Source organism: Ascidia mentula, chromosome 5 (assembly GCF_947561715.1).
Source record: "Ascidia mentula chromosome 5, kaAscMent1.1, whole genome shotgun sequence".
NCBI classification, from domain to species: domain Eukaryota; kingdom Metazoa; phylum Chordata; class Ascidiacea; order Phlebobranchia; family Ascidiidae; genus Ascidia; species Ascidia mentula.
In genome coordinates, this window is record NC_138570.1 from 4,039,741 (window position 1) to 4,063,472 (window position 23,732).

The 23,732-nt window shown below is 39.6% G+C and overlaps 5 protein-coding genes across 5 annotated transcripts; 3 read left to right on the forward strand and 2 right to left on the reverse strand.

Annotated features, from left to right (window-relative positions):
• Positions 1 to 2,777: 2,777 nt before the first annotated feature.
• On the reverse strand, positions 2,778 to 7,246 carry LOC145903486 (uncharacterized). Its single transcript, XM_082991570.1, has 7 exons — positions 7,124 to 7,246; positions 6,056 to 6,267; positions 5,380 to 5,538; positions 4,803 to 5,014; positions 4,022 to 4,171; positions 3,112 to 3,496; positions 2,778 to 3,045 (listed from the first exon to the last, which is right to left on the reverse strand). The coding sequence occupies exons 1-6, from the start codon at positions 7,174 to 7,176 to the stop codon at positions 3,113 to 3,115; spliced, it is 1,170 nt and encodes a 389-aa protein (XP_082847696.1). The 5' UTR covers positions 7,177 to 7,246; the 3' UTR covers positions 2,778 to 3,045; position 3,112.
• A 1,134-nt stretch (positions 7,247 to 8,380) lies between these two features.
• On the forward strand, positions 8,381 to 9,887 carry LOC145903447 (uncharacterized). Its single transcript, XM_082991528.1, has 3 exons — positions 8,381 to 8,664; positions 8,935 to 9,072; positions 9,245 to 9,887. Exons 1-3 carry the CDS (start codon positions 8,458 to 8,460, stop codon positions 9,560 to 9,562), a joined length of 663 nt encoding a protein of 220 aa, XP_082847654.1. The 5' UTR covers positions 8,381 to 8,457; the 3' UTR covers positions 9,563 to 9,887.
• Positions 9,888 to 11,826: 1,939 nt separating this feature from the next.
• Positions 11,827 to 15,488, reverse strand: LOC145902379 (uncharacterized). The gene has a single exon (XM_082990320.1). It carries the CDS (start codon positions 14,406 to 14,408, stop codon positions 13,176 to 13,178), a length of 1,233 nt encoding a protein of 410 aa, XP_082846446.1. The 5' UTR covers positions 14,409 to 15,488; the 3' UTR covers positions 11,827 to 13,175.
• A 1,335-nt stretch (positions 15,489 to 16,823) lies between these two features.
• LOC145903345 (protein FAM32A-like) lies at positions 16,824 to 17,483 on the forward strand. The gene has a single exon (XM_082991422.1). The coding sequence runs from the start codon at positions 16,842 to 16,844 to the stop codon at positions 17,193 to 17,195; it is 354 nt and encodes a 117-aa protein (XP_082847548.1). The 5' UTR covers positions 16,824 to 16,841; the 3' UTR covers positions 17,196 to 17,483.
• A 1,449-nt stretch (positions 17,484 to 18,932) lies between these two features.
• LOC145902273 (F-actin-capping protein subunit alpha-1-like) lies at positions 18,933 to 23,211 on the forward strand. Its single transcript, XM_082990181.1, has 9 exons — positions 18,933 to 19,017; positions 19,110 to 19,173; positions 19,505 to 19,556; positions 20,227 to 20,355; positions 20,480 to 20,615; positions 20,817 to 20,978; positions 21,040 to 21,111; positions 21,701 to 21,763; positions 22,075 to 23,211. Exons 1-9 carry the CDS (start codon positions 18,979 to 18,981, stop codon positions 22,210 to 22,212), a joined length of 855 nt encoding a protein of 284 aa, XP_082846307.1. The 5' UTR covers positions 18,933 to 18,978; the 3' UTR covers positions 22,213 to 23,211.
• Positions 23,212 to 23,732: the final 521 nt, after the last annotated feature.

Consider the following 23,732-nt stretch of genomic DNA (forward strand, 5'->3'; position numbering starts at 1 on the left):
GCGACGACATCAGTAGGAAAGCGACACGCGACTTTCTCCTGGTAAAAGTCTAATGTGGTGGGCGGTACTTTATTGCTCCGATGCAGATTGAGTAATAAGTAAAAAAGAGTTTTGTTCATTGTGTTAATGGTATTGTAACCGAAATTAGCGTGTCCCTAGCCCGGCTAACGCCCAGGCTACTCCGCACTGACGGCCTATCCCAAAGAACTGGAGTCACACGACCAAGTTGGTGGCTAGTTTTTGTAATAAAATAGGAAGACGCTAATAGGTATAAAAGAGTAAAAAGGTAAAAGTACAAACAAAAAACAACGTTTTGTTCTAAAACAAAAAGGACATTCCACTGCACATAGTGAGTTAAAGTGAAGGTGAAGTGAAAATACAAAAAGAAATAAAGCGTGTGAAAGACAAAACGAACTAGGACGTTTACAGTATGGTTTTGGCATAATTTCGAACACCTACTATTGACACGACCACGAAAATTACTACATTCTAAATTTGGTGGTATTGATTTATTCTTGCGCAGATTGAGCATCTAAATAGGTTTCGGATGATTTAAAAAACATATACTTTGTCCATTCTGAATACCGATTCCTGATAATTGATGGGCATCAATTTGTGTCACCCTGGATCGAGAATTCTGAATACCAATCTAAGAGTTGTCACGTGATTACGTGCAAGCAAATTTTTCAGCTTTGACTTCACGTCAAAACTTAATGAAACCTATTTTGTCACTGCAATAATATTCCTATGTTTTATATCACCATACAGTAGCCTTATAAGGTCAACTGTGACGTCAGCACAAAATAAGTATCGTGATCTACTGTGTACGTATTTGATCTAATAAGATACGACGTCATAGCGAGATAATGCGAATGTTGAAATCGAAAAGGTATAGCATACATAACATGTGCATAATACGTCTTGTAACATGTCAGTCTCTCGTTAGGTGGGCTTTCTTGACGCATTTAGAACTCGGTGGGTTGTATTAATTCTGCGTTCACAGATAAGGAAACATGTTTTGATGGAACTACAGTACATGGGTTTTTATACCTACGTTCGGAGTGTTCTTCAATAGAGCCATTGTATTAAAAAAGAATACGTTTAACTTGTCCAGTGCTCTCTGTTGACACAAAGAACACTTATGGAAAATTTAGCGCAGAATACATAGGAAAGCATGACTTCGGAAATAAATCAACACCACCACGTGTTATATGCCAACTCGGGTGTGCCTGTGGCCGCAGCAAACAAGCCGGCGGGAACAGTGCGGATCATTCAAAATTGGATACTGCGCTGCGTGTCGAGGGTCGTTCACCTCGGGAATGATACAAAACGAGTTGGGAGGACGATGGCAAATTATTAACTTAAAGGTTTTGCGCATAAATGCTCGCGACTCCCGAAAAGCCACGCCAGAAACGCGAAGAGCAACTTGCGTTAGCAATGAATATTTTGAAATGTGACAGTTGTATGAGACAACTTGGGTTGGACTTCATCAGGTATAAAACGAACTGTTTCATAATCACGCACCAGCAGTCATTGGCAGTTATTTTTTTAATCGATGTTTTAAAGCGCGATATGTTGACAGTAATACAGAATGTGTAGGCAAAAAATATCGCGATTAAATTTCTTTGAAATCAGTTCTACACAGTGCTGACCCCGGTTGGACAAAACTAGGTTAACTTTTACATGCAGTGACGTAGCTCAAATAAAGAGTCATAATGTTTGGGCAATGAGTTTTTTATACCCGATTGTTCGTATGGTTTACGGCATGGTATTAAGCTGCCGTAACATAAAATGACGCTTTCCCGGCTTTGTCTGCTTTTAAGTAAATCTCTTATCCTGGTTGATGATAAATTCCGTATTTATTGCAAAAGTTCTGATCCAGGGTTTTGGAACAAGAAGTTTCAGTTATAGTGGGGAAGATTGCAAAGTACTGCAAATGTTTTTTACCAGTCCAACAGCGCATACATTTGGATATTTTTGCAACTTTACATCCAATGAAGTAGTGACAATGAATTTTATGCCAGGTAGACACAGGTCCGTATATGCTTTAATTTGGGCAATAGAGTGGCGTCAAAGCCAATATCTATGATTCATAACCATCGCTTCATTCATATATTCCAGATTAATAGATTACAAAAGGACTAAATAATTTCATTTGGAGTCATGGGCGACGACATACACCCGATCAACGACGTGTTCTGCACAAATTCGGCCGAAAATCCCGACGACTGCACCGTGGCAATTTGGCTGCAAGTCTTCGCATTCGCTTGCGCCGCTGTTCTCCTGGCCGTTATATGCCTGATTTTCATATACATATGCAAGAAATGCAACCGGAGCGCGGAAAGACCAAATGTAAACTCTAACGACTGTGAGCAAGCGGTCTCTACCGTTTCGGACTCGGTGGAAGCCTGGTGTACAACGAACCCAGCTTTCGAGGTGATGCTGTTCGAAGGAACGCCGGACACTTTGCCCACATATGAGGAGATAATACAAGCAAAAGAAGCTCTGGAAGCAGATGTACCACCCGAATACTCCGCTGTGATCAAAGAGACTGTATGAGCTTCCAAACGGACGACACCCTTGTTTCTCAATCAAGTGCAATAGATCGACTTAACGGCAGGAGCTGTACAAGTTCTGATGTTTGAAAGCGTTCAGGAGGTCAAACGACATATGCAAGCACTTACCGTTGTATTTTTATTTTTTGTTTTTGTTTTTAATTGAATCCGCTGTGCAAAATAAACTTGTATTTAAAGTTATGCTCATTTGGGTTTGTGTACACATTTGAAAACACATTACGCTATAAAACGGGAAGATTTTATGATAAATTGATAAGGTACAAATTTATATGTTGCGATATCAGAAACAGTTCGCACATTATGGCAGTTTTTTGTCCTATTTACAAACAAACGCCAACCAGTTGCTAAAAAAAAACATTGATAAAGTTATTCCAAGATGCAAATTTCATAACTCTTCGTCACAACATTTTTTATTCCATGTCTGCGCTCAGGGCCAAGACCTTAGAACTCCAAGAGGGTTAAACGAATCCTATATGGTGTAAAAACACATTTTAGGTGCCTAAAAACAACACAACAACACCAAATTCCGGTTTACTTTATGCAGCAGCGTCAGCAGCGGCAATCGTGTGGGGACGTCTGGGACTATTCAGCAAGTTCCACACGTTGTTGAACTTGGAAGTGATGACGTCAGCTTTCTTGAAGGACTGGAGGGAGATCTTGCTTTGGGAGCCGCGAGCCTTCCTCCTGGGTGTGACAATCTCCACTTCCTCCTCGTCCTCTGGAAGCCCGTAAACGTCCCGAGGAAGCGTTAGGACGCTAGGAGCATTGTTGGATGAGCAATAGATGGATGTCATCCGGGATTCGAAGTCCTTTCTATGTCTGCTCCTCAATTCACGCAGTTGGCTCCTCTGCGATGCCACGGACGTTTTGAGCTTTCTTCTTTGCCGATCTTGTTCGGTTTGGTAAATATTTTGCCGGATCTGGACAATGGACATCAAAGGTTGAACTTACGCGAAAGCGAGATGTTTGATTAAAACTATAGGTTTGATGGGAACCGAAACAATTCCAAGTAGCTGTTTGCTCAAGTAAAAGCATTCTAGCATCAGGCGCTTAAAAACACCTGCGGTTCCTTTCTTTACCATTTAGCTAAAAAATAACAGAGTAATTGAACGGCAATGTGATGCTGAAACTATTACAGAACATAATCAAATAGTCCAGAACACCAGGAACCGATTTTTTAGTTTATATGCAAGTGATTTGTGGAGTAAACACTTCCGGGGGCAATTTGCTTGAATTTCTGTAAGTCGGTGGTCCCGTAACCTACTTCGCGGATTTTTTACAGCCAAACTCGCGCGAGTTCACCACAATATCAACGGTCGTAAAACGCCACAGCAGTCAGTTACGGCCTCATAAACATGACTCGTAAACGATAAGTTTCACTAGCCCACACAGCGACAAAACAACGATGCCATTCACAACAACGTGCAACAGACCAACCAACCCACCCGCTCGGCCGTGTTCACTTTGTCCATGATGAGACGAATACGGTTTTCCCTATGTTTTTTCAGCATGTCAGAATAAACCGCGTGCATACGCTTGCTTTTGAGGCGACCGAGCAGCGAGAATGGCATTTCTTCTTGTTCCAGTTTCAGCAACTGTAAAATACGTGTTATGACATTACAAGTGTCCTATACAGTGGCATTACCACGTACGCTATTGTGTGGTTCTGAGCTACAGTCAATTTACTTTAAAATAACATTTTAATATGAACCAAGACGTTTTGACGAAATGTCCACGTCTTTTATTAAACGTGTTCTTTATCTTTGCGCTAAAACAATCAGTAAGTGCATTTCAATATAACTTGGATTACAGCCAATTTTACAAAAAAAATTTGATTGTGCACAGTGATCTTGCATAAGGGAGTCAAATAATATGCTTACATCAACCATCAAGGATCGATAACACGAACCAACAGATTTTCAACACAAACAGATCAACAAGCACCTAATATGCACCCAGCAAATAGGGGTCAAACAAATGTGAAAAGCGATCATAAATCATACTTAACATGATACCTGTTGCGGAGACCACAAGCCAGGATAATGTTTGCTCAATTTTTTACGAGGCATGTACTACGTGCCGATGGCGCCTATGTTCTTCCATACCGCATCATCGCAGCGATTATCCATCATTTTTTTCTAATTTCCATCAAAAAGTATTAAAACGCGGGCGGCCGCGCGCCAGGTCATCACTTAAAGGCTATCGGAGGCTCTACAGGGCACTGACCTCCGGGAGAGCAAAACCGGAATCGTCTTTGTCGTCGGGGAATTCCCTGTCTTGTTTTTCCGCGTCCACGTTTGATTCAGTGACGTCACTGCCACTAGGTGGAATTCCGGCCAAACCGGCCATGTTGGAACGGCTTTCGGCGAACCTCCTTGCGAAGCCCGGTCTGTTGGGCGTTAGGGTGGCGGTGCCGGCATGCTGCCTACTGTGCGAGTCTGTGTGATACAAGTTGTGCAGAATGAGAAGCTGTGAACGGTTTCGAATTCTACATTCGCTTTAGTTTTTAGGAGTAAACACCATACTTAACTGTATGAGAGCGAGTTGTACGCAAGTGACGCAAAATATACGATAATTTAAAAAAAATTAAGCTATACATTTTTTTGTGATTTTAACTCGATCGGGAATCGAATCCTGGCTATCCTGGTCAAGAATCAAGATCAGATGTTGTGCTTATATTGGTCGATCGCCTTGGCCCATGTAGCCGATCGTCCGCTAGACTAGTTAGTTGTATAGCGACACCAGGCGGTATAGGATTATGATCGCACTGAACAAGGTTTGAGCTTATTCCAAACAACCTCACCTTTCCATTTTTGAACAACACGGTTTTCGTTTTTGACCGAAGGTAAACTCGCAATCGAGCTCTTCTTGAGGTCGTTGACCCCGCCACGTGACGAGCGCTTGCTGGAATCGGGGACGACAGCTGTGCGCAGGTTCCGCGGAAGTTGAAACTCCAAGGCCACTAAATAAAAACGGTACTTGAGAATAAAAAGCTATCGGTAAAAATTTCGTAACGATATTCCAAAAAAAGTTGGCCTAAGAACTAACATTCAAGGTAAACGAAATTTTCACCCCACATGCACAACATGCGTAGTTAAACGTTCACAAGGTAAGGTTTGCGCAGTTTGTCCAAACCGTTGTTAACAAAGCCTCAAGTATCCGCACTTCACACGACCTGTCAAGGCTTAGTATATAGTGCGTTTAAAGCCTATTTTAGCATACTTAAGTCAAACCACATGCTTGGCAGGGCACTTCATGTAATCCGACAAGATTAGTGTAGCAGGTCCTTGTATAAAGAAAGGGTATTTCTTAAGCATTACGTCTAGTTTGGGCTTGTTTATCAACACTGAACTCAATATGAACAGTGCAAACTGTTTCGACCCAACAGGTATGATTATTATTGGCACATTTGCTTGTACATAACATTGATACATTAGCACAATTTTCTTCGATTAAACCAATGCCGCTCATATGCTTACCGATAGGTTCTTGGCCCTGATGCAACAGTCCTCGCTTCATGTACGATTCCCTGTCTCGCATCGTGGTTGTTTCGGAACCTTTGGCCAGGTCGGTGGTGCGCAAGTACTTCGCGTCGTAAGCGGTCGGTACCTTTAACTTAGCGACTTTTCCGTCGTGTTGGAAGCGTCCGACCGGCGTCGATTCGCATATCGGTTTCGTCACGGCCGAACTCCTGTATAAAACCCCGTTATATCGCGTAAATGTTTTGCGGAATATTAGATGGCAAGTTTGGCGGCTTCGCATCGACAACATCGGCGCCCGATGTTATGTTTATTCTGAAACGTTGGCGGGGGTTTCGCAATCATTTAATGGACGTTTTAAAGTCCATTTGCCCGCAAACTGCGTAATAATTAAATATGCATTGATCGGTTGGCAAGCCATTAAAAACTTGAGTTAAACTTCTCGCTTAATCAAGAAACACTGATACAAAATGTCTATAAAAGTGGACGAGCAAAAATCACGGCGATGGAAATGGAGTGGATTTAAGTCCTCACGATATTCGAGTAAAATTCAAAGTAAATTTGCTTCAGAAATTGTTAAAATTTTCTCCAGTTTTTCTAGGTATAGGCCGTAAACACAAAACACAAGAGCATTTTAATATTGAGTGATCATCTTTTATATCAGCACATATATATCCTTTGAACAGTTGACGTAAGAGCAGAACATGACAATTGAAAACGTGCTCTTTAATATTTTATACAACAATCACAGAATAAATGTTTCCTATTTTTGTACGCACGTCGCGTTTACGTTTATATATAATTTAAATCGATGTACGTCTGATATTGTTAGACTAAAGACAATTTTGGATTTGTGTTTTATTTTAATATGCATGCAGTCATAAAACCATATTTAAGACTGACACGGCCTATATATATGTACATATGTAAGTAGGCCTAAATTTTGTATCAGCACCAAAACAACAAAATCGTTAAAGCAAGCATTGGATCGGATCAATGTTGATTGTATTAATATTGTATTTTGTTTCACCGCCTTACGCACCCATTACAACTGTACACGTCACTCACCCGGTAAGAACGTATCCGTACTCCCCAAATGGGGTCAACAGTAGCTTCACCATTCCTTATTTCCCGCACTGCCCAATTTAGGTGCAAACCGGAGCAATGAAACCAAGGTACACGTACTTTCAACACGACGACAACGTCGAGAACATTATGGCATCGACCCGCGCTTGCGTTATGCTTGAAGCAAGGTCACCCCCAAGAAACATCGGAACACGACTAATTAAAGCTGAAAGACACGGCGTATGGTATTACCAGTGGCGGGGCCCATTCCGTGGGCTGTCATAATTGGATAATTTCAGGCCACTCGTTTTGTTGTTTGGATGTAACGCGCCCTCGGCGACCCCGGACCGTTGTTTCGGCGGCGTCAAGGAGGTCCCATCATATCGAACGATCGTTGACCCGCGGAACCATTACATACCGATTTGCGCATATAGTGTTTGAAACAAACAAACCTCGCAGATTGCTTTTAGACGAGTTTTTAAACTAAAACGTTTCCTAAATTTGGAAAATACAATAAGGGCCCAAACTATTTTAAACCACTTTTTGTGCTGAGTTTAATTAAAACCAGCTTGACGTGCGAAGATGTTGTTTCTGCATTCTGTGCCGTGGGACATCTTGTGCGTCAATGACGTGAGTCCGTGTAGCCACCGTCGATAAAACCGCGGTACCTTGATCTCACGAGGCACCAATACACTCCAACAAGCTTGTATAAATATCCACTTACGAGCGCGGGTCACGCGATACACGGTGCGATACAATTAGACACAATGCCGAGGGGTGCCTTTCCAAGGATGAAGACAATGCGTCGTTTTGCGAGGCAACAATGCGGGCGCGCCGGTGACAAGTTGCCAAAGCTTGTCGCGCCCTTTAACTGCGATCCCCAAGAGGAACGTGTAGTTAAAGGGACACCCCACTTTCACTTCACAACATGTGCCAGGCGGGGTTGCATGCAATTATTAGCTTTGGGTCGTTACGTTGTTATCTATATAGATCAGAATAACCTGCAATGGTAAGAGAAAGCCAGCAAGGGTAATTGTAACGTTGCACACAAGAGAAAGGGAATTTATTTGTCGGCAAGGGCTAAGCCTTCTATGCAGCGGAAGTTGTATTTACAGCGGCAAGTAAACTGGAAAAGTTTAATATATCCATAACCACCCATCAGTTATACGTTGGATAAGATTACTTATTGGTCCAAAAGCTTTCATATGCCAGCAAACTCGCTTACTTGTTTCGGTCTTTAAATATCAGTTGTCCATCAGGTCTATAGAGCATTGAGTTTAGGTTTGCGATTCAAAGGCGTATTTTCAACAATTCGTGCGAAAACGATTGAAAAAAGCATGAATGCGGTGGAGAAGGTTTACAAGTCCCAAGTGCAAGTGGAGCCAGCCAACGGGCGGAGGTCGCGCACTTACCACACGCACCTCACTTGTTACTCGCCCCTCAAAGTGCGCGACAACATTCCCGACCTTCAGCCTCTGCCACCCATCGCCGTGCAGAAGCACAGGGAGAGGGAATACGTGAACGACGCCATTAAATCAGACGCGGTAGGGGAGGTTTCTTGAGGGAAAATGGCCTTGTTTGCCATGTGAAATGTAATAATATATAAAAAATAACCCCAAAATTAGGTTTTTGCATTTGAGTAATATGTTATACGTGATTATAATTCACAGGTCCTTCTTTAATTATGACCTGCTTATAGGTAGGGATAAGAGAATGTTAATTTATATTTGATTCAAATGCCAATTATGTAAATTCATCTGGGCTACAGAAATCTCGTTAAAACGTGCAGTTAACGGATTTCATTTTATTTTCAGTTTTTTAACAGTCCTTATTCCAAACCTCGGAGGGCATCTATCATTAGACCTTACAACGCAATGATGGACCGACACTCTGCCGGTTATTTCAGATCGCCTATCGTAAAAGAAGTCGTGACCAGAACACTGTCGGCTCAGGTGGGCAAAGTTTTGTCAAATCAAGTCATTGCATTTATAAAACCTCACAAACTATCGTTTCGAGCAACAATGTCCAACGTATCACATATGTCGCGTATCGAAAACGCATTGATGTGCGATAAAGACCTGACTTGATAATAGAAAATTCAAAATACTGCATACCTTTTTTCAGCCGACTGTTATGGTTCCTGCCGAGAAACGGGGGTTACACCGCATGTCCGCTAGACGGCGCAGCATCCCAACACCTCCTGCTGGCCAGCTTCGCGAGAAGGAGCGAAATTTTGTTCTCGATAACGTGCGCTCGGAAAGGTTGCGCAACAAGCAGATGCCGATCTATGCTGAGTACGACGCACTCAACGACCGGCATTCACGGCGCTATTTCCGGCGGAAAATTGTTCAGAGCGTCATGCGCAAAACATTGGAAACGCCCCAACGTCTTTACCCAACCATTAGTTTTTTTGCGCCTACAAAGAACGACATTGTAGTGTGACGTTAATGGTTAATTTGGCTGTAAGTTTGTAAAACCTCATTCCTAACGTCAATGCTGTCGGCTTATCGTGGTTTTCGCCCTCCAAGGTTGTTCGCTTTTACTTGGGAAAGTGCTGATAAAAACAATTGTTGTGTAAAAAAGTTAGATTTATGCAATTGAAATCCGTCGTTTTGATTTTTTTCTTACTGGTTGGGCCTTTTTATTAGTGGTAATTACACTCTGTTTGAAGCTAATATGACTCTATTAGTCCCTTTCGGTAATTTTGTTTCATTTTCCTAAGTGGCTTAACTAATTGTCTTGTATAATTTTAATCAAAGTTTATAAGGTAATAAATTTGTACACACTGCTGTAAGTATTGTTTTTGGTTTCGTCATTTTGAAGACTATGTCTCGTTGTCTTGCAAAGAAAGGTTTTTCAGGGAGCATCACTCACTAGGTGTCATAACAGAGCAATATTTTTAATTGTTTTGATCAATAACAAACGATTGGAAGCGGGCGATTGGAAATAAACGGTCAAGCGCCCGACCCATATATAGAAGAAAACTTGATCGGGATTCGTGCATAGGATAACCTGGGTTTAAATCTCAGTGTGGTAAAAAATAATAAACAATACCAAAAGTTTGGCAACATTGGACAGGGCGCCCGACCCATATATAAGTAGAAAACTTAATCGGGATTTAGTCCAGGATGTCGAGGGTTTAAAACATGTGCGGTAACATGTTTAACAGGATGACAAGATTGCGAGAACGGCGTTGTTCATAACGCCACCATGTTAAACATGAATCGCTTAAGAGCCCCATTACATGATAAATACAGGTGGTTTTTATTTTAACTTCCTTAACCATTTGGCAGCAACGTAAAGGAAAAGCTGGGGTTGTATGGTTGTGTTTACAAAATAAAACCAGTCTACAAGAACTACATAACTGCCTCTACGTCAACCTTTTTTTAAAGGGTTTGGTGATTTGTTTCGCTTAAGTGTGTTGTCCGCAGCTTTAATAATGCAACACACAAAGACGGTCGCAAGATTAGTGCTGATGTCTTCCCAAACACGTACATTGACACAAAGAATTTGGCCACTCCTTTCCTTGTTCATTTTCACTGTAGAAAATGAACCAAAAGAGACGATGTGGAAATGTAATGTCCCATTAAATTTATGAGACAACATTAGTGCATCAGTCATACTGCATCACAGGGTATAGAAAGATAACTTCCGTACAGCAAGATATGCGTGCTTTTTGCAACTTCTTTGGCGCGCCTGACTTGCCACCATAGCGATTACGGCATCCCTCACTTGATGCAACCGACTAGTATCCGCTTCCTGTCAGTTAGTGCTCGTGCCCCTGGTGTGATGCGTGATGCGTGATGCTCTCAACAGAATTGACTGCGCGCCAGCAGGGACGACACCAGGAAGGCGGCGCGCTGGTCGTCAATGTCTATTAACGTCGCAGCCTTGCTGAAAGCCCCGTAGCCTGTAGGCGAACTGCTTGACTTTTTTTAACTTTTTAAATGCACACATCGGCCGGGAAATTTAACTGTTAACAAAGCTCTGTATTTTCATCACAATATTATGCATAAAACGGGTTACACAACTCAAATCTCAATTTAAAAAAAAATGGGGTGAAACGACAGCATTACGCCTGACAAAGTATTGCTTGTCTTGCAGAGCAATTAAATATTAATGAAATGAAAATTGAAAATTGCCGATCGTGAATCTCCAATTCGAATGTTTGAATTGCCTTTGATTGCGCGGTGATGTTTGTAGCACCGAATACGCACAAGCCTTTGGATGCAGGTGACCACATTTTTCAAGTGCGATTAAAAATTTCATGAGGGTCGGCGTTACTTTCACATCGATTGCCTATGTGAGCGTAGTGCTGGCAAAGATGTTCATTATGGGTAATGAAAGACACATATTGATCTCCGCATTATGCGACGTCGAATTGCCATTGCTCAACAATCGCGCGACTGCTAAACCGTAATCACCGGCGCAAAAATATTGATCTTGTTTTTGCGCTGACGGAATTTAAGCAATTGGTAAAAACAGCGCGGTATTGTGGTATTTGGGCGCATGGCGTTTGGCTCTTGTGGTCACAGAATACCGTCCTGGTGATAGTGTATTTCCGATCGCATTTTTTGCATTGCGCCCTCCACAATTAATATACTGAAAACAAGTGCTGCTGTGCAGAGAGAAATATTGTTTTGCTAAATAGTGGTTAGCCCATAAAACAAACAACAGACAACCTTTCATCACACATGTTAGCAGTGCTTTAAAGTCATTTTATTACTTTTTTTCAAATAGTAGAAAGGAACATCAAAACAATAGTATGCCTCTACTGCGTCATAAAAACAGGACATCACATAGATTGCAGCAGGTTTGGACACAATAAAAAAAAACGCCAACACAACATTTGGGTTTTTAGGTTTTAATGGTAAAACAAATTAGGAAAATTTATTTTGCAAAAGTTTGCTTCTGAGAACGAACACAGGCTGAGCAAGACCCACATGGGTGTCAACCCAAGAAATATTGCACACAAAATAAATGAAACATTACCGCACATGTCACTGCCATTGGTTTTACAGTGCATATGATTGGAAGAAAACAACATAGTACACCCACAAAATTGGGAATTGTAAGCACACAAAAAAGCATTTCATTAGATAGGAGTTTTAGCATTTTGGCACCCTGTGCCTTTGAAGCATAAGATTAATTAGACATATACATAATTAATTATGCAGCATAGCAGCGCATAATATGTGGCTTGGCCATATGGATATAGCCCTTCTGTGAATATGTGGAAACCATCATAAATGTGCAAAGAGAACAATAAAGGCATATATTAGATATCAACATTAAATCTCAGATGTCATTTTCTGTGAAATATGACAACTTGCACCACAGAAGGTATATCTGCTGGCAGCACTGCATCGGACATGGCAGTACCTTGTTCATATGTTGTGTAACATTATAACATAAATTACGCAAAAAGCTGTAACATGAATAACTAGTTTCGATAAAGGTACAGTATGATCAAACTATCACAATGAGCAAAAAACAAAAACACAGTAAACTTTTTTCCAAAAAAAATCAAAATTGTGGTCATGATTCCCAGTGAAATACAGACATTTTATAATTGACTACCCATAAACAGAAATTTTTAACAAAACATGCATTAAATTGGTAACTGGAAGTGAATCATGCTCAATGTATTGAATAATAACAATAATCAACAAATAAAAAGCGCTAATGACTCAAAAACCAACAAGTTGTGTGCCAAATTGGCCACAATATTTCTACAGAGTATTGCACAAGTTGGATGTAAAGTGTATGTACAAATAACTGACTTAAGTTCAACAAGTATAAAACTGTTTGATCAATTACCAGTTATTAAAATACTCTGTTCTGTATCTTATACAAATTGCACTTAAATTACCCCATTCAAATGTTAGGAATTTATTGTGTGCGCCTGGCCAAAAATATACTTAATTGTTACAAACACTTAAAAGTGGCCTAATAACACTTACGCCCTAATTGTTAACATGCATGCTGATCATCATTATGCCATACTGTGCAGGGAGGCAAGAAGTCAGGGACGGTAAACAAATTTTTGCAACACTCAATTGGATTCATGGGAGTGTTTCTTTTTATTCTTTTTTTCATACTTTTCACGCAGTCGCACACTAACAGCACTGAAGTTGCCAGCCGTTTGTTCCATTTCCTCTGTTGCAGTCTGCAGCTCACTAACCTTTTCAGTGCGCTCCATACCACCCTTCCGCAACCATTCCAAAGCAGTGGTCTTGTCAACCTTTTCCCTTTTGATGGGCACTGTGCTGTCTTCACCCCCCTCGCGGTCAGAGCCTGACTTGCGAATAGTCTGAAGAAGGCTTTTCTTCTTTCGTGTGGCTCCATGTCTTTCGTCGCTTACATCGGTGCTTTCGGAAACATCGTCATTCTCACTTGATGTGCGAAATGAAGGCAGGGGCCTCCGCGCCGATACTTTTGTGTCACTTTTGCGAATAGTTGTAGTCTGAAACGATGACCTGGACTGTACACTGTTTTGACTTCCACTTGTCGAACTGCTGATCGGTCTTCTTACATCGCACAGTTCAGGAGTTTTGATGTCAGTTGCCGATGGGTCATGCAGGATCAGTTCTATGTTAGTAGTGCTACCACCATAATCCAAATCCAGATTGGCGTTTATGAGAATGTATTCCCCAAGCAGATGGTCTCTCTGATGCTTGAAGACATGATACAAACGGAAACGAATGGAACTGGTCTGGAACTCTTGCAAAGATATTGTGTGCAAGCACTCATTCATGAACTTAAGGGATCCAGTGATGCTTTCTTGAACTTCGTACTTTCGACTGTGGCCCCTGATGTCGGAGGGAAGAACTTTGGTTCTGAGTTGAACAATTGAACGATCGTCAACAGATTCCTGTGAGTCGTTGCCTATAGCAGACATTACATTGAATACATCCAGAGCAAAAATTTTGGCCATTCCTCCTTTAGGCATAATCTTGACAGCGATCTTTAGTCTGAGAAACGTTTCCTCTGCAATACTGGAATCAGAATTCAACCTGTACTTTTGTGACATGACATTGTAACGTTTGGTAACACCTGCAGCTCGTCGAAACTTCTCCAATTTAGATTTCTGGGTTTCTGCTATAGGACTTGTGGCTTCTTTATCAGAAGATTCAGGTGCCAAAGAAGTTGAAGGCTCTTGCGAGACCGTCTCCTCTTGTTTGTCATCTTCATGTGCAGGTTCACTGGATATCAACCTGCTCTCTTCTGGGTCCTTTTCAGTGCCTTCCCCAATGATGCATGTCAAGCAGCAAAGAGTGATCTTCATTTTTTTCTGGCACTACTCCGCATTTCAAAGCAAACTATTTAAGCCCATTTCTTCCTAACCTGGCAGGTATGCTTGCAGATCACCAAGCAGTATTTTGCACAACACCATTGGTTACCTACATAAAATGCCGTTGAAATCATGTGACATCATGTAATTATTTTATGCGGAGCAATAATATGAACAAACATTTCGCTTGTTGAAAAAATGTTGATATTTTATTCAGGGAAATTGACTGACTAACATTAATGTTTCATTAAGCTCAAATATATTGCTTTGAAACCAACTGCATGAAATATAATGCACGTATTATGCATTTACAATAGCCACACTTAAAACAAAGCCAAAATTTTCAATCATGGCTGACATTTAATTCATTCAGCTTGCGGTGCAACGCAACATGGATTCCGATCACTAAAGGTCACATTAATCTACTTTCAAGTAGAAGCAATAACACATGCTGAAGCAATGAAATAATTTAGTTGATTGAAATGACAGTTAAATATAACCAGGATTGACACTTTCCTGAAAGACCTGTTCATTTTCCAAAATATTTTGTTGTTTCAAAGACTTAGATAACACAGCGTTTTCATTAAAAACTATTTATCTCTTGGCAATTCATAATTGCATCAAGCACCTTTGTACATGAATAAATATAAACCTATCTGTTATCTAACAAAAGTAAAATATGAATTTTTTTACAGCATATGTTGAGCACATGTTTCATCAAGTTGTTGTCGGAAACAAAATGTTGCCCATTGTCAAAAACATGTCAAACACTGTTGGGGTGGGAATCAGAATTTTTTGGTTGCTAGCTATGCTAAATAATTCATAGTGTCCTTAGCTCAGTATATTGGCATTAGTTTGGCTTGCTAGAGAGTACCAAGCCCTATTCTGGGAACACCCCCAAATTAAATCAAAGTTACAACCTAAGCATTTTCTAATTATGTCTTAAAAACACTTAAGGCAGTAGATAAAAATAGCATTAGGGCAATGCCCACTAAACAAAACTAAAATCCTTTTTCCAAACAATCAACATCCAAAAATAAACGATCGATTTTTTCATTGAGCTAGCTATAATATGTGAAACGTGATGCAAACTGAAAATGTGCTATAGAAATAAACTGCCCTTGTAAACCGTGTTTGAATTTTGAATAAACATGCAAATATTTTGTTGCAAAAGTTGTTTAATAGGACAAACTTTAAAAGTGTAGGTTAGGTATGTTTTCTCGAAAGCTGCACAAAATTACCCATTAAAAACATCTTTCAATAAGTTTAAATAGGAATGGTTTTAACACAGCATTACAATATTCTTCATGCAACAATTTTACTGCAATGCATGTTCTTTTGTTGGTGCGCTTCACATGCACTATTTGTGTTTGGATATAAAATGCCAACACACCAATATAAAACACACTTTAAGAACATACCAATTGTAGTTATTTATTTAAATAATTACGCTACTGAAATAACCAAATATGTAACATATTTTGAGTAGGCCTATCACACATTTCGTATAGGCTAGACTATACATAGAGTTTACCTCACATCAAGAAATATAATTTCGGTATTACACAGTCAAACGCTAAACATTTTTGGCACGATGCTGCACAACGACCACACAGGCAATAAAACTCACCGCCTCAAATTTCCTGAATTGGTTGGTGTTTTTGCACAGCTTGAAGAATCTTGGGTCTGGCTTCGGTTAACGCTCTTTACTTCCATCTCGCGGTTGATAAAATTATACGATCATAATTCTCATCAATAATCTTTCATACCTTGAGGTCCATAGCAAAACAGCAAATTAAAATTTGTTGGTTTATTAACATAAATCTTCTTCAATATGACCGTATTTGCAACGATATGCAAATCGCAGGTTACGATACACCAATTAAAAATGCAAATTAATATGTTTTCATGTGCTTTTTTAGTGTTAAAGATTTGAAATACCTTTGCAGAGCAAAAGATGAAGCTTGAACATCCCTGTGCAATCCTCACAAGTGACATATTTTTGATTTACTTTACGTAACAAGTAATATAAAATCAATGAGTTAGTGCCATATTTTATGTCCTATGATTGGATTTAAAATGTTACGACATGACTGAAGTTAAAAATATACGGCAATGTTATTGTTGCTGTTGTTCGTTTATTTGCAATACGTCATAATGGTTTGGAGTTCATCACTTAATTTTAGTATAACACATGATTTTTGTTGTATTTATGGTGGGAATTGTTTAAACATGCCTGTTGTTTATATTTGTTTAATATCAGACAACGAGCTTTTTGTCACAAAAAAGATTATGAATCGAATCATTTGCTTGGTCTGAAACTTAAACTTCGTACGTACGAAAAGATGAGGTTCCAGGTTAACCTATTGTAGAGCATTTTGACATAATATATCATTATTTTATAGTTTATATACCTAGCGAAAAAATATGTCATGTAGCAACACATACGACTTTGACTCTGTCCAGAAAAAGCCATTAAAATTGAAAGGGGACAGTGGGAAAGTCCACAAGAAGAAAAAGAAGAAGCACAAAAAAGACAAGAAAAAAATGGAACAAGTTCGACTTGATCGAGTTGATGAAGAAGAGACAGTTGCTGAGCCAAAATATGACAATCTCACACCAGCAGAAAGAAAATTTAAGGAGACGCAAGAAAAAAGACAACTGGATCGAATTATTAAAAAGGCATCTATGACACATAGAGACCGTGTTGAAGAGTTTAACAGAAACCTGGAAAGTTTGTCAGAACATTATGATATACCCAAAGTGAGCTGGACCAAATAGTTTGGGAACAGAAACTCCCAGACTTATATATGTTTTATTTAACATTTGCTTTCAAAAATTGCTGCTGAATCTTTATCATGTGATTGTTGGAAGTCACATATGTCCCAACCATTTTAAAACTTTTATGTAAGGAATGTATCAACTTTTTTAGTAATTTATTAATTATTTCCACAAATGGACTGCATGCATTACCATTTTTTATTTTGTTCTACATTGCACAGGCAACATTAAATAACATTTTTTTTCAAATGTTGTTGAAAATAAAGAAGCAACTCCAAGTTGCAGTGCAGCGAAAGTAGCTGCAGCAGCAAAGATTTTAACACTAAAGAAAATGAAGAAATTATGTTAATATTTGTGGTTTATGCACAGATATGTTGCCTGACATTGCAGCACTTCTCAAAACAAATGCTGTGAATTGATCATGCAAACAAATCAACAAGAAATAATTTTTTTAGATCAACTGGGCTTATAAGCAGTGGTGGGATTCAGCCGGTTCGCATCGGTTCTATAGAACAGTCCTACGAAATTTTATGAGATCAGCGAACCAGTTAGCATTACTGGTTACTGTCAATGGATTTTTGTAACAGAACCGCCTGGAAAATATGATTTTTGTGATAGCCCCGGCTGTCAAAAAATTTGAATCCCACCATTGCTGGTCTGCAAAACACGTGTGTTAATCACCCGTTGTTGTCCCATCCTTTGTATAGCATAGGCTACATTTGTGTCGACGCAATTTTAGTTCGGTGTTAAAGACTAATTCACAAGAACTTTTGAAGATACAACTTTGGTTTGCCCGAAAACCTTATTGACCAACAAGCTGTGGCAAGTTAGGTGCGGCGCCGTAACAGTGTGAAAACCATAAAACTGTTTTTGTACTGCATCGGGCTTCGAACCCGTGCTATCGTGCGCTGTCAATTGCCAAAGTGTTTCTCAAATCGTGCTTCACTTTATTTGATGCTGCACGAGTTTCATTTCTTAAGTTTCTGGCGGTTGATTTAGCCTTTCGCGACTGAAAGTTTTAAACCTAGAATAAGGAACAAAACGTCCTGGCGGATAATTCGTGCAGCGCAAGTGCCATGAATCTTTCCAAGTGCGTTATACCACAAAACAATTGATATCATTGGCCTAAAAGAAATGTTCAACTCGGTTCTTAAGAAAAGTTTCAGATAAATTTCATGTGCGGGTTTGTAGACATAAAAGCATGAAAAAAAGTAGTATATTTCTGACGATTAAATGCTACTGGTTCGGATTACTATCGGACCACTTGCTTCCTGGTGTCTTGATCGCATGAGCGAAGTGTATTCGTACTTTGCCTCTAACGTTTGCTTTTATCACTAGTTGATAAAAAAAAAACTTTAAGGAAAGTTCATGCCTTGGATTATGAATTAAACATTGCGCAGTCATATGTATTTGAGTAATGTGTGATAAATCCATGGATCCTCCGGTCTAAAAGTTAACGAACATGAATACTTTCAACGCTTCTTTGTATAAAGTAGCGTTTTTTGCCATTTGTGGGATAACTATCCATATCTTAATTTGATAGGAAGTGAAATATAACTATGGTCGTATGTGTGTAATTTGGTGATGTTTTCTATTTAAAGAAACGGAAGCTATGCCTCTGAAATCATTATTTGTAAAGTATTATGTATGCTTGATTGCTTAACTTACGAAAGTTTTTGAGCTGTGAGTGTGGTGTGTCTACAACTATAATTAATTTCGCTTGTATTGGTAAAGTTTAGGAATTTTCAAGGCATTTTTGGATAGGTTTTTATACTGTGTAAAAATGGGGGATTATGAAGACCAAATATCAAATGAAGAAAAGGTATGTAGCCTACCTTTTCGTAATGTTTAAGACAGTTGTGTTATACTGCACTACATTTTGTATATTGAAATAATCTTTTTTATTATTTGCAGGCTCGAATTGCCAATGATTTTATCACTTATTCTCCACCAGGTGAAGTGGAAACTGTGCTCAAAGGTATATTTTTGTAATCATGCAAAACCATATACTGGGCAATTGAAATACCACTGTTGCAACACTAATCATATACATACACTTCAGGGTTCATTGGCAGACTTGCAAAAATATGTTAGTTGTTTCTCATAATAGGTGGTAACCACATTGGAAAGTTTGTTTTTTGTGCAGAGGATGTTTTTTCGGCGATCATTAATTGCGCAGATGATTGCAATGTTTTTTTGTATGTTAAAGCATTAGCTGATTAAAATTTTGAAGATTATCAGTAAATTTTCGCAAAAGTTTTCCACGACATTTTTTCCAATCTGGGATGGTAACACTATGTATTTTGCAGATGTAAGAACACTTCTTGGCAATGATAGCAAATTTGATGAAGGAATGATAAGGTAGGTTTGTTATGGATCTATGTAAAATTCTATTTGGGAAATTCATGCTGTTGGAGGCATAGTGCACAGAATTTACAAATTGTTTAAACCAGTGCTCTCCAACCTTTTTCAGTTTGCGACCCACCTTTTAATGCAAGTTTTATTGTGCGACCCACAATGAGATAGGACCAAACATAATTTTTTCATGATCTAATAGAAAACTGCAACATTTAGAAATGCTTCGCGACCCACCTGAAATAGCCTCGCGACCCACTGGTTGGGAAGCACTGGTTTAAACCTTAAACATCAGCCCAAGTGCTTGACATCACATTTAACAACAATGAAGTAGGGTCCTGTAAAATATTAATGTGTCTTTGCAATTATTTGGGCTAAGATGTTTCTGTTTTACAAAAACAACATTGATTCCAGACTTTCACTGTATGGTATCATCCCACTGCTAAATAATGACAATTAACAAGTTTCTTGTTGTTATTAACTGGAAAACATGTATATATTAAAAAAAAAATTATTTAATAAGAGCTGCTGATAGGTGTTTCGACCTACAAGGTCTCATCAGTACACTGGGCTAGCTTTTAGTCTAGCAAGCACACATATTTCCACTTTGTGGTACCTTCCAGACAATTGTCAATCCGTTACAAACGATCATTCATAAAGTGATATCTGTCCTTAGTGCTCTCCGAAAGTTCCGTGTGGATCAGTTTACTCCAACCACAGTAGAAGATGACCCTGTACTTATAACCGTCCATGGAAAAATGGACACTGATCGGTTTTATGATCCCAGAATAAAAAAATCATTCAGGTTTGTTGCTTCATTTTACCCAAAGTGGTTAACTCATAAGTAATTATAAAACTGTTTAAATATACCAAGAAAATGTTTTCTTAAACACACTAAATTGGGTATACTTTTTTGTCATATCCTGTAGATACAACTTTTCCTCCAAAGCTGTAAGTGATGTAAAAAGTGAAGTTTTGGATGATTCTGTTGAAAAATGGAGGCATGAGCTCGACGACGCTGTTGGAAAATATGTGAAGAATTATTATCCACATGGCGTTTATACAGTATGTGCAGAATTCACATTTAGTGGAAATGGCTTTTTTTATGTTGAGCAGAATAATATCCAAATTTAAAAGAATAGAACACATGCAAAAAGTACTGGTGCTAATGGTATTCAACAAAGGATTTTAGAATTGTACTGACTTCCTTATTGATGTGTGCACAGAATTATCGATTGTTAACATTTTAATCTTGTTCTTATGCAGGTATATGGCAAGATTGGGCCCGACGATTCTCCTCTACTAATTGTGTGCATTGAGGACCACAAATTCAGCCCTGAAAACTATTGGAATGGCAGATGGCGCTCGGAATGGCAAATCACAATCAAAGGTGGCAGTGCTGTATTGGTTGGCATTCTTAAGTCACAGGTACCTTTTCCATGCTAGTTTTAAATTGGCCTGCACTAATACAAGCCCATTGTAATTCCAGGTACATTACTATGAAGATGGTAACGTCCAGTTGGTCAGCCACAAAGAGTGCAAAGACAATCTCACTGTATCTGTAAGTTCAATTGTCATTTCTAAATTCTTAGTTGTGTAACTACTGCCAGTGTTGTGTATATGTTTGGTGTTCTGTGAAAAAGGATGTGCTTATTTGTGTAAAGACTCTCTTGTAAATTTACCTCAATACACAGGGCAACTGTGTGACTCATAACATCAGCACATAGACTCATTTTGTCAGGCTCTCCCACTGTTTAACTTCTGTGAGTAAGAATGTTATGATAGCTGGCTGCCACCTTTATATGGCAGCATATCACTCTTGCATTCTTTTGTGCATATTTTTCGCACGAAAGTGAACTTCATCTTGTATAAAGAATTTCTGTAACAGATCAAAACCTTTGGCATGTTTAAATTCATTAGTATTTAAATTTGTAAAAATGTGTTTTTGTTATAAAACCAGCGAGATAGTTTAAAGGAAATTTCACTTCCTTGTATTGTATGGAGTAAACAATGCTTTGGACACTAAGCTGCCAACACTGTTGTAAACATGAAATAGCCATTTCGGGACACCCAAGGGGCAGCAGGGGGATTTGTCCACCCCTGTGGCCTCAACTGGTTTTTGGTTATGATGTTCTATTTGTATTTTTCAGTCTGAGAAACAACTTGCTGATGATGTGGCAAAACTTTTGGCGAAGTGCGAGTTTGATTATCAGGTAACACCACCATTTTACTATCTTTTTATTGCCTCTAATAGTGCAACTGTCCATATTGGTCGCTTGGATTTTGACATCATACATCAATAATTGTTAGTTTTTTCTAATTGACCAAAGTTATGTTGAGATCGTAAAATAGTATGCCTAAACACAGAAAACCTTCTGTCCCTAATTGTTGTGCAAAGTGACAATTAAAATGTGTTGGCCTGTGTGGCATTAAGCAGACTGCAAACCACCCACGCATTTCTTTGGTCGCATTTGTTGCCCAAGATCTACAACTCGAGACCCGCTTACGCATAATCTTTTCACAGTCTGCCATTGCAAGCAACTACCAGTCCATGTCGTCTACCACTTTCAAAGCTCTCCGACGCCAGCTGCCCCCGACTCGGCAGAAGATTGACTGGAACAAGCTGCTCGGCTACAGGATTGGAAAGGAAATCGGAAAGTGAACGCCGCGCTCATCCACTGTCCCTCGCGGCGGCGTCGCTGGTGCGGGACTTCCCCGTTCCAAGCGTCATATCCCTATTTTTGATTTGTTTACTCGTACGTTGGAATAGTATATTAATAATTCTAGAGCGGCCCGCGTAAGTATCGTTAGGGGGGTTGCCTGCCAGCGTTCCATTTTATGTACATAAATGCTTGTTAATTTTGTGCAGCTTCTTTGCCAACGCGGCGGGGAAACAGCGCGTTTCCGTTGCTGCAGCGGCGACTCGTACCTAAAGATATTTTTAGCGGTAATTGGCCGAAAACCGGCGCTCCGAATTTAGAAACGATTTCTATACAAAAAAAGTCAGCGACTGGGCGAAGAATTGCGGTTGGTCAGTAAAAAAAATCCTAGAGATTATTCATTCTAGCTTTTGCATGATGCGAGATGATCGAATCCGATTGTGGAATTGTAGCCTTTGATTGTTCCTCGTCGTTTCATTGTATTCGCCCCGCGCTGACGTCATATATAACCAAGATCGAGCTCATGTTTCACTGCATTTCTTGACCTACCAGCTTTCATTAACCTTCGATTGGAAATTATCTCCAGCAGCGATCCCTGGAAATTGTAAAGTTATGAAATATTATATACGCTGGACATTGAAGTAGCCTTAGTTATTGCTGATCAACACGTTCGCAAACGTACTTGCTCTTTTTTGCGCGTCACACAAATATCTACCCAAGTTCAAATTCGCGTGGGATCTTTTTCAATTTATAGCTGGTGACATCACTCAGTCCCTTACTTCCCTCAGTTTAGTATAGGACACTATGCTACTCCAGAGTGCGTGCTTCCTTTCAAACGATGACGAATGCTCCAGTGTATTTGTTCCAATTTGGCGTCTCCGCTCTGTTCCAACCGATTTTCGATGGGCGAATTCCCCGAGTGCGGGTCTCACGTGACGTTGCGTTAATCATACACCTGTATCCTTATGTGTATCCGCGCTATCAATACACCAAAAGAATGACGCTTGGCGACGCTATGGAGCAAAGTCTTATGAGGAAACGTAGACTGGTTGTGTTTGAGGGAGAGGAACCACAGTTCCACACGAACGACCATAACACGATCGCTCGTGATTGGCTGGCGGTCAAGGTGACGTAATATATAACTGCACACTCAGTTTACCGTCCTTTCCTCGCCTTCTGATCATCTGATTTTGGTCCATCTGGCGAAAATAAATCGTTGTTTTACGTACATCTCCCTATTCAGCTTTAATCACTTTCTCAGATTGAACTAAGTGCGGGAATCTCCCGACAGTCTTATAGCAACAAAGACTTGGTGTCTCATTTTTTAACAAGTTATAGAAGGGAAAACCCCAAGTTATTTGTCTTCATGTATAGTTGCTGATATAGATATTTTGCCTACAGTTTTCTCAGATTGTGTGCAAAAACGGCCTTGCAAGTGCATCTAGTGGTGGCATTACTTTATTCGACCTTTAAATTTGGTACTGGTTTCGAGAAGTTTTGCAAATAGAATTCTATACCAAAC